The sequence below is a fragment of the Chiloscyllium punctatum genome, chromosome 4 (genome assembly GCF_047496795.1).
Source record: "Chiloscyllium punctatum isolate Juve2018m chromosome 4, sChiPun1.3, whole genome shotgun sequence".
Classification (NCBI taxonomy): domain Eukaryota; kingdom Metazoa; phylum Chordata; class Chondrichthyes; order Orectolobiformes; family Hemiscylliidae; genus Chiloscyllium; species Chiloscyllium punctatum.
The window spans coordinates 50,504,788-50,518,279 of record NC_092742.1 but is presented as its reverse complement, the minus strand read 5'-3'; the positions used below and the strand labels follow the sequence as shown (position 1 = coordinate 50,518,279).

Sequence of the window (13,492 nt, the reverse complement as noted above, 5' to 3'; positions counted from 1 at the left end):
CCACTATTTTGTTTCCTGTAACTTAGCTAATTTTGTATCTGTGTTGCCACCGTTCTGTTTTTATTCCATGGAGTTCAACTTTGCTGGAAATTCTATTATATTTTATACATGTTATATATAATATATATCATAATCTATTATAAAACACTTCTTGAAATCCATGTATACCATATCAACTATTTTACACTTTCAACCTTCTCTATTACCGCATCAAAAAAATCTCAAACAGGTTAGTTGCCCACAAATTGTTTTTACCAAATCCATGATGGTTTTCCTTAAATAATCCAGTATTGTCTAAGTGATTGTTAATTTTGTCCTGGATTCTTGATTCGATACACTTTTCCACTAATGAGGTTGAACTGACTCCTCCATAGTTGCTGTGTTTATCCTTGTGCCCTTTCTTTTTTCAAAAGTAATGTAGCTTTTACAATTCTTTTATCTTTCAGCACCAAGGTCAGGATCTCTTAATTCCCATTCTTGCTTTGTTCAGTAGCTTCTGATACGTGCCATCTGATCCTGGCATCTATTATCTCAACCATCTCCTTTTTTCGCTATGATTGTTTAGATTGTTACATGTTACAGTAAATTGGAATTCCTTCATAAAGTTATTCATTCTGTAAAGTTATTAGAGTATAGTAACTCGCTGTGTTCATCTATATACAATGTAAACCTATATCTCAGTGAATTTATAATATTTCATAGTTGCACCTTCTGTAAGATTGATTTCTTCACAACAAATGATGGACTTCAAATCTTAATGTTGTTTTTCTAGTGAATTCTAAAATCATGTTGTTATATCATGAAAATAGTTTACTTAAAAAGTCATTATTCTTATTATCCAAATATCATTGCTGGAGAATAGCAGTGTTGCTGACTGATCAGCCAAAAGTAAACTTTCTTTGCATTTTGTGGAAATATTAAGTTTCCTCTTGCCTAAGGAATAATACTAAATTGAATGGAATTATATCATTTATCCATACCAGTATCTAAAGTGGACGAGCAAATCATGTGGAAACCACCTTTCCAATTGAGTTTTCTCAAGAATGGGTAGGGAATCCATCACTAGATTACCTTTATTGAAGAAAACAATTTGTCCTGACAATGTGACAGTTCGATAAAACTCCAGAACCTGAATTCTTCTGTTCTTTTGTTTAGCCTTGAGACATTATTTGAATGGTTCTGATTAAAAATAATGAGTTTTGTAGTTCAAAATGATGAAAATAATTTTATTTAATGAGTTATGACTTTGTTTTGAAGGAGTTCAACCAATGAGCAGTCCCATCAAAATCTGACATCACTTGTATTCTCCATCTGTGCTGAGAAGGCACAAAAATAAAAAAATACACTAAGGGTATTGGGAATGAGGAATGAAATAACCCAATATTGTTGCTGGGTATATCTACTACAGTACCTTTTCTTCATGCGATCTAAAAGTGTTAATATTATTGGATCAGGTATCAGTTATATTTTACTATTCTGCCAGAAGTGATGTTAACTTTAGCAGTGACAATAATCTTATTTACCTTTTCTCTTTAGCCAAGAAAAACATCATATTCCCTAAAGTCTCCAGGAATAAGACCAAATCCCTCAAGGCATGCCTCTACCTCTGCAATCCCAAAGAATCCTATACAGGAACCATGCAAGATCAGCTTCAGCAGAATTCCTGAAATTGAAAATGATTCAACATTGTCTATCCCAAACTCCCCAAACACACCATCAACTCCAAGTGTATTTGCTTCTCCTGAGTTCAATGTGTTTGATGGAGATGTTTCCAGCCCAACCAGTGAGTTTCATTTTGTTCTGTAACATGTCATTAATATTGTTACTGGGTTAATTAACTTAAGTAAGCTGCCCTTCTAAAACTTTAAAGTTTCAAGTGACAAGTATGTGACTCAAGACATCTTTTTGAAGAAAATTTCAAAATCATTGAGTGTGTTCCTCATAGCGCCATAGAAATCACATAGGTCATGACACTGACTAATTTACTAACAGACCAGATGGTCGCAGATTTAATTTGAAGTATGTGCTGAAACATCAGTTTGTTTGTGCACAAGAAGACATTGAGGCACTGGAAAACCTATCTAATCTTAGACCTGATGTTTTCTCAGCTAATGCTGGTATTTTAAGGAGAAACAGTTAAAATTAATTTTAAAATTGAACATTGCCTTACTGGAAATACAATGATTAGTAAATATTTGGTTACGTGCATGGCAGGAGAATGTGAGGACTGCAGATGCTGGAGATCAGAGTCGAGAGTGTGTTGTTGGGAAAGCATAGCAGGTTAGGCAGCATCCGAGGAGCAGGAGAATCGGCATTTTGGGCATAAGCCCTTCGTCAGGATGAAGGTCGATTCTCCTGCTCCTTGGATGCTGCCTGATCTGCTGTGCTTTCCTAGTGACATACTCTTTAATTTCTGCGATGCACGTAAGTCAAGACACATTAAGTGTGGCTGATTTTCTAGCTGTTGTGCTTTTACTTTCACTTATTCCTGTGTCTTCTGCAGGTAGTTCAAGTTCAGTCTGTTCCACGATCTTTGCTCCTGTTCACATTGGTGCTGGTATGGCAGCTCATGCTGGGTTTTTTAATGTCCACTCATGCTGTTGGCTTGCTTTTGTTTCTTGACTCAACAGCATCTGCTTACTAATTGTAACAATACTGCTTTTGTCTGGCTGTGGTTGATTAACAGATAATTGCATTCATCTGATTTTAATAAATTTGAATACATTTTTCATTGTTTGATATCCAAAACAAAATGTTTGATCATTCTCATGATCTGCTACGATAATTACAGTGAAATGGCACTGAAGAGAATTTACCTTACATGGCTTCCTTCATTTAGTTGCATTTACTTAGTGAAATTAAAGTGTACTGTTACTGTTCATTTTGTTGCATTAAGTTAGCAAATATTGAATCCTAATGCAAAGCATAGGTTTACATCAACACTAGAGCTGTAACGGTATGCAGATACTAAAAATTGCATTTTGAATTAAAAGGCTTGTGTATTGGATGTCACTTCCTACATGTGCCAGGTGGCACAATAAACAAAGCTGTGACATAAGTATTTGAAAAATAGTTCTATTTTGCTGAAGTAACAGATGTGTTAAATGAATTAGACTAGTCTTTAACACTGACTATGTCCAAGATCAACCAAAATGTCATAAATTAACTGCTATGTCGTATAGTATTACATTTCATATTGGCTTGTTGGTCACCCTAATACCTTCTGCCCCAGCTAAATATTAAGCTTAAAAGCTTCTATAGAGGACTGTGAAAAAAATAAAGTTTGAGATAAAAAGTATTAAACCTAGCTGTAACACCAAACTACTGTTTTTAAAAAAAACTCTTAAAACAATTTCCAGCAATTTCTTGTTTATTAATGTTTTGAGCCATCACTTCTCTGAAGATCCAAAGGTTGTTAATTTCATTTCTGAAGCTCAGTTCCCCTGTTTATCCTGCTGTCTTACACTTACCAGTCCCCAAAGTGCATCCCTCCCTGGTTCACACTGAGACTACTGTTGTCTCCAGGTCAGGCTGGGTGGGAGATCAAAGAGGTAAAAACAATGACTGCAGATGCTGGAAACCAGATTCTGGATTAGTAGTGCTGGAAGAGCACAGCAGTTCAGGCAGCATCAAAGTAGCTTCGAAATCGACGTTTCAGGCAAAAGCCCTTCATCAGGAATAAAGGCAGTGAGCCTGAAGCGTGGAGAGATAAGCTAGAGGAGGGTGGGGGTGGGGAGAAAGTAGCATAGAGTACAATGGGTGAGTGGGGGAGGGGATGAAGGCGATAGGTCAGGGAGGAGAGGGTGGAATGGATAAGTGGAAAAGGAGATAGGCAGGTAGGACAAGTCCGGACAAGTCAAGGGTACAGTTACTGAGCTGGAAGTTTAGAACTAGGGTGAGGTAGGGGAAGGGGAAATGAGGAAACTGTTGAAGTCCACATTGATGCCCTGGGTTTGAAGTGTTCCGAGGCGGAAGATGAGGCGTTCTTCCTCCAGGCGTCTGGTGGTGAGGGAGCGGCGGTGAAGGAGGCCCAGGACCTCCGTGTTCTCGGCAGAGTGGGAGGGGGAGTTGAAATGTTGGGCCACGGGGCGTTGTGGTTGATTGGTGCGGGTGTCCCGGAGATGTTCCCTAAAGCGCTCTGCTTGGAGGCGCCCAGTCTCCCCAATGTAGAGGAGACCGCATCGGGAGCATCGGATACAATAAATGATATTAGTGGATGTGCAAGTAAAACTTTGGATGTGGAAGGCTCCTTTAGGGCCTTGGATAGAGATGAGGGAGGAGGTGTGGGCGCAGGTTTTACAGTTCCTGCGGTGGCAGGGGAAAGTGCCAGGATTGGAGGGTGGGTTGTTTGGGGGCGTGGACCTGACCAGGTAGTCGTGGAGGGAACGGTCTTTGTGGAAGGCAGAAAGGGGTGGGGAGGGAAATATATTGGGAGATCAGACAACTTAATAGTTATATTACTTTGATGTGGAAACATGTGACATTCACTGAGGCAGGATTGGCAGAATTTACACCATCGAACATAATTTATAACTTAATTGTGTTATGCAGAATAGAATTTAAAAAGTTCAAGTTTTAGACAATCTGTTTATATAAATCACTGTATCCTAAAACATGGCCACATATTGATTTGTGCAGTTCTTGTATAACTTAAATATGATTACAACTTAATTGTTGGTGAAATTTTTAAAACATTTGTCATTTTCTTTTACAGGTAGTAACACCATTTTTGCATCTGTCCTGCTGCCACCATCCAGTAGGTTAAGAACATTTATTCTTGCTACTTTCACCTTCATTTCTTGCTGATGCGGTTTCAAATTCTGAGTATTTGTTGCTCTATTAGCTAATCTATTTGAAGGTAAACACAGAATAAACCCATTTCTTTTATGTTCTTATGGGGTTCTTTGCCACTAAGATTAAAACCAGACTTAGATCGTTGTTTTTTTAGATTAGATTACTTATAGTGTGGAAACAGGCCCTTCGGCCCAACAAGTCCACACCGACCCTCCGAAAAGCAACCCACCCAGCCCCACTCCCTTACATTTACCCCTTCACCGAACACTACGGGCAATTTAGAATGGCCAATTCACCTAACCTGCACATCTTTGTGACTGTGGGAGGAAACTGGAGCACCCAGAGGAAACCCACGCAGACACGAAGAACATGCAAACTCTACACAGATAGTTGCCTGAGGCGGGAATTGAACCGGGGTCCCTGGCGCTGTGAGGCAGCAGTGCTAACCACTGTGCCGCCTGTTCTTATCAAACAAAACTTCTCCTCAGTCTCCCGTTATCCCTGCATCTTGCTCTAGTTTCTCTTTCCTGTTCCTTTTTTTAAGATAATTCAACTATCAAATTTGCTCCCCATTCTCATAAACTGTTCACCATCTAATTGTCTTTTGTGCTAGCTATGTTTCATATGATTCTTCCACTTTCTGGTTCCCCTTTAAAAACTATCAGCAGCCACCTGCTCGAAAGCCTTTTCCTTGATTCTGTAAAAGTCATACCATACCAAAATGCTAATTCTGTTTCTGTCTCCACAGATGCAGCCAGATCTGCTGAGTTTCTCTGTGGTTGTTGTAGATTTTCAGCATCTGCAATATTTCGCTTTAATCCTTGGTCTTTCTGTTATTGAAAGCTATTATGCCTCTTTCCAGATTTCCTTTTTTCATGTCCTTAATTGTATTCTTCCCTTCCAAACCTATGCCTGTATTTCCACCCCCCACAGCTCATTGTTTGAATCTTTATTTAGATTCTATCCCTGCCACACCACCAAAAATAACGTCATAAATGACATTGTCATTGACTGGCTACATTCATTAAAATCTCTGCAGGTTTTGACACTGACTCAGTTTCTTCCAATGTCACATTAATGGGATTGCCCTCATTTGGTTTTACACTTGAGTATCAAATTGTAATCAGTGCATTTCTAACAATGGCCTGTCTTCCTGCCATTGTGTCATTACTTTTGAATCGCAATAGATCTACCTTTGGGCTTTGGAGAAAGTGAGGAAAGTTTGGGCTTTGTCATCTTCCGGTTCAGATGCTACCATTTGGCAACATGATGGGAAATATGGGGAGCAGTCTGCACATATATGATAACGATATCGACTCTCGATTGTCTCTCTTCACCTCTTCTAAAGATGCTCTTAGTATCTAGTATCTAGTTGTAACTGGGCCAAACTTTTCTTGAATGAAATATTGTAAAGTTCAAAACTATTAACTTCAGCAAACCCCAGGCTCCGTACCCTCATGATTCCACCTGTCTTTCCTGGTTCTTTGCTCAAGATGAACCAGACAGTTTGCATCCTTTTTGAGTTAAAGTTTAATGTTTGTTTTACTCCATGTGGTTTCCAACACCAAAACTGTAATATCACCCACTTGCTTTGTGCCTTTGGACATCTTCCACTCGTGCCTTTATCATGTTGGTATTTTTGTTCTACGAAGCTGTTTCAGTGTTGTTCAGTTTCCTTCTGTAAGATTCAGTTCATTTAAAACTCTACTTCTAATATCCTATTCCTCACCTCATTCCACTTACCTTCTATGTCAGCTATTGATGACCAACATGGACGTAAGGTCCCTCAATGTTGCAAATTTAAAATTCCTTGTCATTATTCCTTAACATATTCTTGTGTTTAAAACTCTCGAAGGCCTTTCCCCTATCTTTAACCTTCTCTAATCCAAGAAACATTCTCACTGTTTCTCTGACACTGGCTTTTAGTGTATGATCATAGTCATAGAAACAGCATGGAAACAGATCTTTCAGTCCAACCTGTCCATGCCGACCAGATATCTCAACCCAATCTAGTCCCTCCAAACCCTTCCTATTCATATACCCATCCAAATGCCTCTTAAATGTTGCAATTGTACCAACCTCCACCACATCCTCTGGCAGCTCATTCCATACACGTACCACCCTCTGCGTGAAAAAGTTGCCCCTTAGGTCTCTTTTATATCTTTCCCCTCTCACCCTAAACCTATGCCCTCTAATTCTGGACTCCCCCACCCCAGGGAAAAGACTATGTCTATTTATCCTATCTATGTCCCTCATAATTTTGTAAATCTCTATAAGGTCACCCCTCAGCCTCCGATGCTCCAGGGAAAACAGTCCCAGCCTGTTCAGCCTCTCCCTGTAGCTCAAATCCTCCAACCCTGGCAACATCCCTGTAAATCTTAACCTTTCCGATAGGAAGGAGACTGGAATTGCATGCAGTATTCCAACAGTTGCCTAACCAATGTCCTGTACAGCTGCAACATGACCTCCTAGCTCCTGTACTCAATACTCTGACCAATAAAGGAAAGCATACCAAATGCCTTCTTCACTATCCTATCTACCTGCGACTCCACTTTCAAGGAGCTATGAACCTGCACTCCAACGTCTCTTTGTTCAGCAACACTCCCTAGGACCTTACCATTAAGTGTGTAAGTCCTGCTAAGATTTGCTTTCCCAAAATGCAGCACCTCGCATTTATCTGAATTAAACTCCATCTGCCACTTCTCAGCCCATTGGCCCATCTGGTCCAGATCCTGTTGTAATCTGAGGTAACCCTTTTCGTGTCCACTACACCTCCAATTTTGGTGTCATTCTGCAAACTTGCTAACTGTACCTCTTATGCTCGCATCCAAATCATTTATGTAAATGATAAAAGGTAGAGGATCCAGCACCGATCCTTGCGGCACTCCACTGGTCACAGGCCTCCAGTCTGAAAAACAACCCTCCACAACCACCCTCTGTCTTGTACCTTTGAGCCAGTTCTGTATCCAAATGGCTAGTTCTCCCTGTATTCCATGAGATCTAACCTTGCTAATCAGTCTCCCATGGGGAACCTTGTCGAACGCCTTACCGAAGTCCATATAGATCACATCTACTGCTCTGCCCTCACCAATCACCCTTGTTACTTCTTCAAAAAACTCAATCAAGTTTGTGAGACATGATTTCCCATCACAAAGCCATGTTGACTATCCCTAATCAGTCCTTGCCTTTCCAAATACATGTACATCCTGTCCCTCAGGATTCGTTCCAACAACTTGCCCACCACTGAGGTCAGGCTCACCAGTCTATAGTTCCCTGGCTTGTCTTTACCGCCCTTCTTAAACAGTGGCACCACGTTAGCCAACCTCCAGTCTTCTGGCACCTCACCTGTGACTATCGATGATGCAAATATCTCGGCAAGAGGCCCATCAATCACTTCTCTAGCTTCCGACAGAGTTCTCCGGTACACTTGATCAGGTCCAGGGGATTTATCCACCTTTAACCTTGCACTCCTTTGCCTCACTATCTGAAGGTGATGTTATCAGTTGCTGAAGCCCCATGTTTTGTAATTCCTGACCAAACTCTTTCTTGTTGCTTCTCCTCCTCTTCTTAGATAGCCTTGTTAAAATTCAGCTCCTTCACCCTGTCTTGCATTTCTCTTTCAGGTCAGTATGATTTTTTGGCACCAATTGTGAAATAACTTTCTTTTAGAGCATTTTCCAAGTTACAAAGGGCTATATAGATGCAAGTTATTGCTGGGGCTGTTGACCCACTAAAATATAAACATGATATAAATGATTGGAGTTTAATCTCTGCTTTCACTCTGTTTCCAGAACCTCACTCAAGTTCAAGTTATCATACTTCAAGTGAAGACTCATCTACTCCTCCACCTCTTCCTCAACGAAATAAGCCTGCTTTAGATTTGTTAAATTCTAAGGTAAAGAAAGTATCTCATGGTACAATGTGAAATCATACTGAAATAACACTTTCCTTCTTCATTGAACTTCCATTACATTGTTTAGGAATAAGTCTAACCTACTGACTGCTGAAGGCTTGTGCCAACATTTGGAGAGTTGTTGCACAATCAGTCTGTTGTGATTCTGTGGATGTGACTATGTACCACGCAGCAAGCAGCATTACCATCACTGGCCATATCCTAGAACACCCCACCCACCTCCCCCTCCCCAGCAGCTGCTAATGAATCTAAATCAGTATTCCTCTATGCTGAACACCAATTGGAAAAAGCTTTAAGGGTGGCAAGGGCACAGAATGTACACAAGCTGGAAGATTTCATTGTACACCTTGGTTGTATCTTTACTGACCAAATGCGCTGAATCCTGCAAAACAGAGATGCCAGAATGAGCCTGTGGCAGATGGTGAGGAAATCAACAATTATTTCAAGACACACAGTAAAAATACCACATCAAATGCATTGCCCTCTTCAGTATTCCTAGTTAACTCCTCGAAATATTTGATCAAATTTCTCAAATACAACCCTCTCGAAACAAATCCATGCTGACTATCCCTGATTAAGTTAAAAATCACACAACACCAGGTTATAGTCCAACAGGTTAAATTGGAAGCACACTAGCTTTTGGAGCAACGCTCCGAATCATATCCCTGATTAATCCTTGTTTCTCCAAGCATAGAAATGATCCAACCCTCAAAATTCATCCATACCATTGTGATTAGACTGACTGGGCTGTAATTTCCTGGTCTAACCCTTCCTTCCTTTTTTAATAATGGGACAACATTAACAGTTCTCCAGTCCTCTGGAACTACACCTGTGGCCAGACAGAATTTGCAAACCACTAAGGTTTCTGATATCTCTTCCCATGCTTCCCTCAACAACTGAGGAGACATCTCATCCAAGCCTAGTCTTCTATCCTGATGTCTATACCTGATGCGACCTGTTCCATTGTGAAGACGAACGTAAAGTATTCGTTGTCCACATCTTCTGGGTCCACACGTACATTAACTATATGGTTTCTAATGGACGCTACTTATTCCATAGTTTTTTCTTCCCGCACTCTTCATGCATTAAAAAAAGCCCTTTGGATTTTCCTTTGTTCTACCAGCCAATGCTTTCTCAAACATTCTCTTTGTTTTCCTAATTTTCTTTTTAAATTTCCCCTTGCACTTGTTATTCCTCATGAGAGTTTGCTGTATTGAACTCTTGGCATCAGCCATAAACTTTTTTTTTGTCTTGATTTCATCATCCTGACCTTTATGCCCCTTGAAAATTAGAGTTTCCAGTCTTGGTCCCACCCTTTGCTATAATGGGAATTTATTGGCCGTTAACTCTTGCGATGTCCTCCTTGGATACCACCAACCACCAACATTGTTTTAGCTGCAAGTGTTTGCTCCCAGTCTGCTAAGGCCACATTGTATCGTATCTCAGTGAAATTAGTCTTTCCCAATTTGTAACTTTTATTCCTGACCTACCCTTGTCCTATTTCGCAATTATCCTAAAGCTGAGTTATAGTCACCATCTCCAAAATGCTCCCCTACTCATATTCCTTTCAACTATTGGGCTAATTTCCCAGTATTAGGCCCAGAATTACTCCTGTCTTGTTGGGCTTTCTACATACTGGCTAAAATTATTCTAGATGCAATTTAAGAATTTTGTTCCCTCCCTATATTTCATAATAAGATTATCCCCCAGATTCATTAATTCATTGGCAGTCCAGCGCAGGTGAGCATGTTTCTCTTCTACTCGGGGTGAATCCTTAGGTGGCTGTACAGACCAGTGTGGCTATTACAGGCTTGGGGGTGTCTCGTGTCAGTGCCCAGTCCATCAAAGCCGATCAAAGATGGTCAGTGCCTCGATGCTGGGGATATTGGTCTGATCAAGAACCTTGGTGTTAGTGTGTCTGTCTTCCCAGCGGATTCACAGGATCTTACACAAGCAGCTTTGGTGGTACTGTTCCAGCACCTTGTGTTGTCTGCTGCAGACATTCCGCATCTCAGAACCATATAGGAAGGCAGAAGCCACCACAGCTCTTTAAATCATGATCTTGGTGTTGGATCTGATGTTGTTGTCCTCCAAGATCCCTTTTCTCAGGTGACTGAAGGCTGCGCCACCACAGTGGATGTGGTGCTGGATATCTTAAATAGTTGCTTTGGCCAACATGATGGTCCCAAGGTGTTGGAAGTGATCAACATTCTCTAAGGTCTCCCCATGGACCTTAATGATTGGGGTTCACTCCACAGTTCGAGCCAGGTTCATGGAGGACCGTCGTCTTGTGCATATTCATGGTGAGGCCCATGCTCTCACGTGTCTCCTAAAGGTGCTGACAATGCTCTAGGAATGCATATATGCAGACATCATTCAACATTTGGATCAGTGTCAAGCAGGGATGCATCACTGCCCCAATACTATTCTTGATCTACTTTGTTGCAATCCTTGATCTCATTGCCAACCAGCTCCTCACTGGAGTGGAGCTAAGTTACAGAACCTGTGGGAAATGATTAAATGTCTGATGCCTTCAAGCCAAAACCAAAGTCACCCCAACCAGTATTCTGGATAATATTTGGGTGGCTAAAATCCCTTAATATTATTACTGCCTTAAAACTTCAGAGAAGTGTAGTAATATTACATCGTTGATCCTCCATCTTTCCATGACTATTTGGAGATCTGTAGTAAACATCCAGCAATGATTGCCCTTTTTGTGATCTTGGCTCTTATGCATATGGACTCATTTGATGATCTTTCCAAGAAATCACTGATTGCTTGATCAATATGATTGCCCCTCCCTTGCCTCCTCTATTCGACACACTCTTATCTGAATACCCGGTAACCAAGAATGCTGAGCTGCCAATCCTGTCTGCCTTTCAGTCAAATCTCATTCACAACTATAGCTACCATATCATAATCACCTTCTGTGCCCTCAACTTGTCTGTCTTATTCCTCAGGCACCTTACATTAAAATGTACACTATACATTTGTTAAACTCCCATCCTTCTTATCCAGCTTAAGTTTTCTCTGCCTTCCAGATTTGCTTGTTTGTATTTTAACAAATAATTCCATCTTAATGGCTCCTTATCTGTTGGGATCCCATTCCCCCTGTCAATTTAGTTTAAATCCACAGCAACGGTTTTAGCAAATCTTCCTGTGAGGATGTTCGTCATTTTCCTGTTCAGATGTAACTCATCCTACTTGTACAGTTCCCAATCCCTCCAGAAACAGCCTCAATGCCTCAGGAATATAAAGTCAACTCCCTCCTGCACCATCTGTCTAGCCACCTATTCATCTGCTCACTACTGCATGACAACGGGAGTAATCCAGAGATTACTAGCTTTGAAGACTTAATTTCCAGTTTCTTATCTAACTCCTTAAAGTCTATTTGCAAAACATTGTTTATCTTTAACCCAGTGTCATTAAAATATATTCCATATGCTGCCAATGTGGATCATGGTCACTGGCTGTTCACCCTTCTGCTTCGGAATTCCCTGCAGCTGTTCCATGACATCCTTAACCATGGCACCCATGAAGTAACATATTATCCTCGAGCCATGTCTTCAGCCACAACGTTTTAATCAAGCAACCACAAAGTACAGCAACACAATTCCAAGTCAAGATGGTAGAGGCTTGGTAGACAACTTATAGTTAGCAGTGTTCCCATGTACCTGCTGTTCTTATCCTAAGTGATTGAGGTTGTAGATTTGGAAAATGGTGTCAAAGGAGCCTTAGCAAGTTGTTGCAGTGTGTCTGATATATACTACTGCCGCTATACCCGCATGCTGGAGGAAGTGAAAGCATTAAGATGGTAGACGATGCAATTTTAGTGGATTGCTTTGTACTGAATTGCATTGAGCCTCTGAAGTGTTGGAGCTGCAGTCATACAGATAAGTGGAGACAGTATTCCATCACAGTATTCCTGAAATGTACCTTGTAGATGGTGGATAGACTTTGGAAAGTCAGAAGATGAGCTACTCTAGAATTCCCAGCCTCTGTCCTGCTCTTGCAGCCAGAGTATTTGTGTGAAATAGTAAAATCTTTGAAACTTAAGAATGCAGATGATGGACAATTCAAGGGTGGTAATACAATAGAATATAGAGATAAGCTGATTAGGTTCTCTCTTTTTCAAGATGATCACTGCTTGGTACTAGTTTTGTAACCATTACAAAACCAATAACTCACTAGTTTGACAAACCGGGTTGAATCATCCATTTGATCATTGCATAATGAGAGCCCTACCTCATTAAGAGGACCCTGTGAAAGGCAGTCACCATCGTCAATAAAAGTGGGCAAGGTAAGTAATCCAGAGATTATCAACTGTGAAGACCTAATTTCCAGTTTCCCTAAGTAGAACTCAGCATATGTAAGAATAAGATTTTTTTTTATAGGAGTAAATGTAAAATAAAAGCAAAAGTCTATTTTCTATTTAGTTAAAGTATGTTTGGAAGCTCAGGCCTGTGATTTTCACATCTTGCACTATCTGAGAAACCCTCAACTGTCCTGGCAGTCTGGATAACAATGTGTGCAGGCGATGCCTCCAGCTGGAGCAATTCAAGATCAGTGTTTTGGAGCTTTAGAGAGAGGAAGAAGTGTGGAAGATAGTGGTAGCAGGTTTGTTAGTGAGGGGAGTAGACATGCTAAGGCTCCTTTGATACCATCTTCCAATTCTACAACCTCTATCACTTAGGATAAGAACAGCAGGTACATGGGAACACTGCTAACTATAAGTTGTCTACCAAGCCTGTACCATCTTGACTTGGAATTCTGTTGCTGTACTTT

At 40.6% G+C, this 13,492-nt stretch overlaps 1 protein-coding gene across 2 annotated transcripts in view; it reads left to right on the top strand.

The window, feature by feature from the left end:
* sos2 (son of sevenless homolog 2 (Drosophila)) overlaps positions 1 to 13,492 on the top strand; it is a 98,275-nt gene that overhangs the window by 82,315 nt on the left and 2,468 nt on the right. The window contains exons 20-23 of one of the 2 annotated variants that reach the window (XM_072568664.1): positions 1,537 to 1,783; positions 2,504 to 2,557; positions 4,715 to 4,756; positions 8,586 to 8,689. In XM_072568664.1, the coding sequence (XP_072424765.1) occupies positions 1,537 to 1,783; positions 2,504 to 2,557; positions 4,715 to 4,756; positions 8,586 to 8,689 (447 nt within the window). The remainder of the gene's footprint in view (positions 1 to 1,536; positions 1,784 to 2,503; positions 2,558 to 4,714; positions 4,757 to 8,585; positions 8,690 to 13,492) is intronic. The other variant, XM_072568665.1, reaches the window with a different exon arrangement.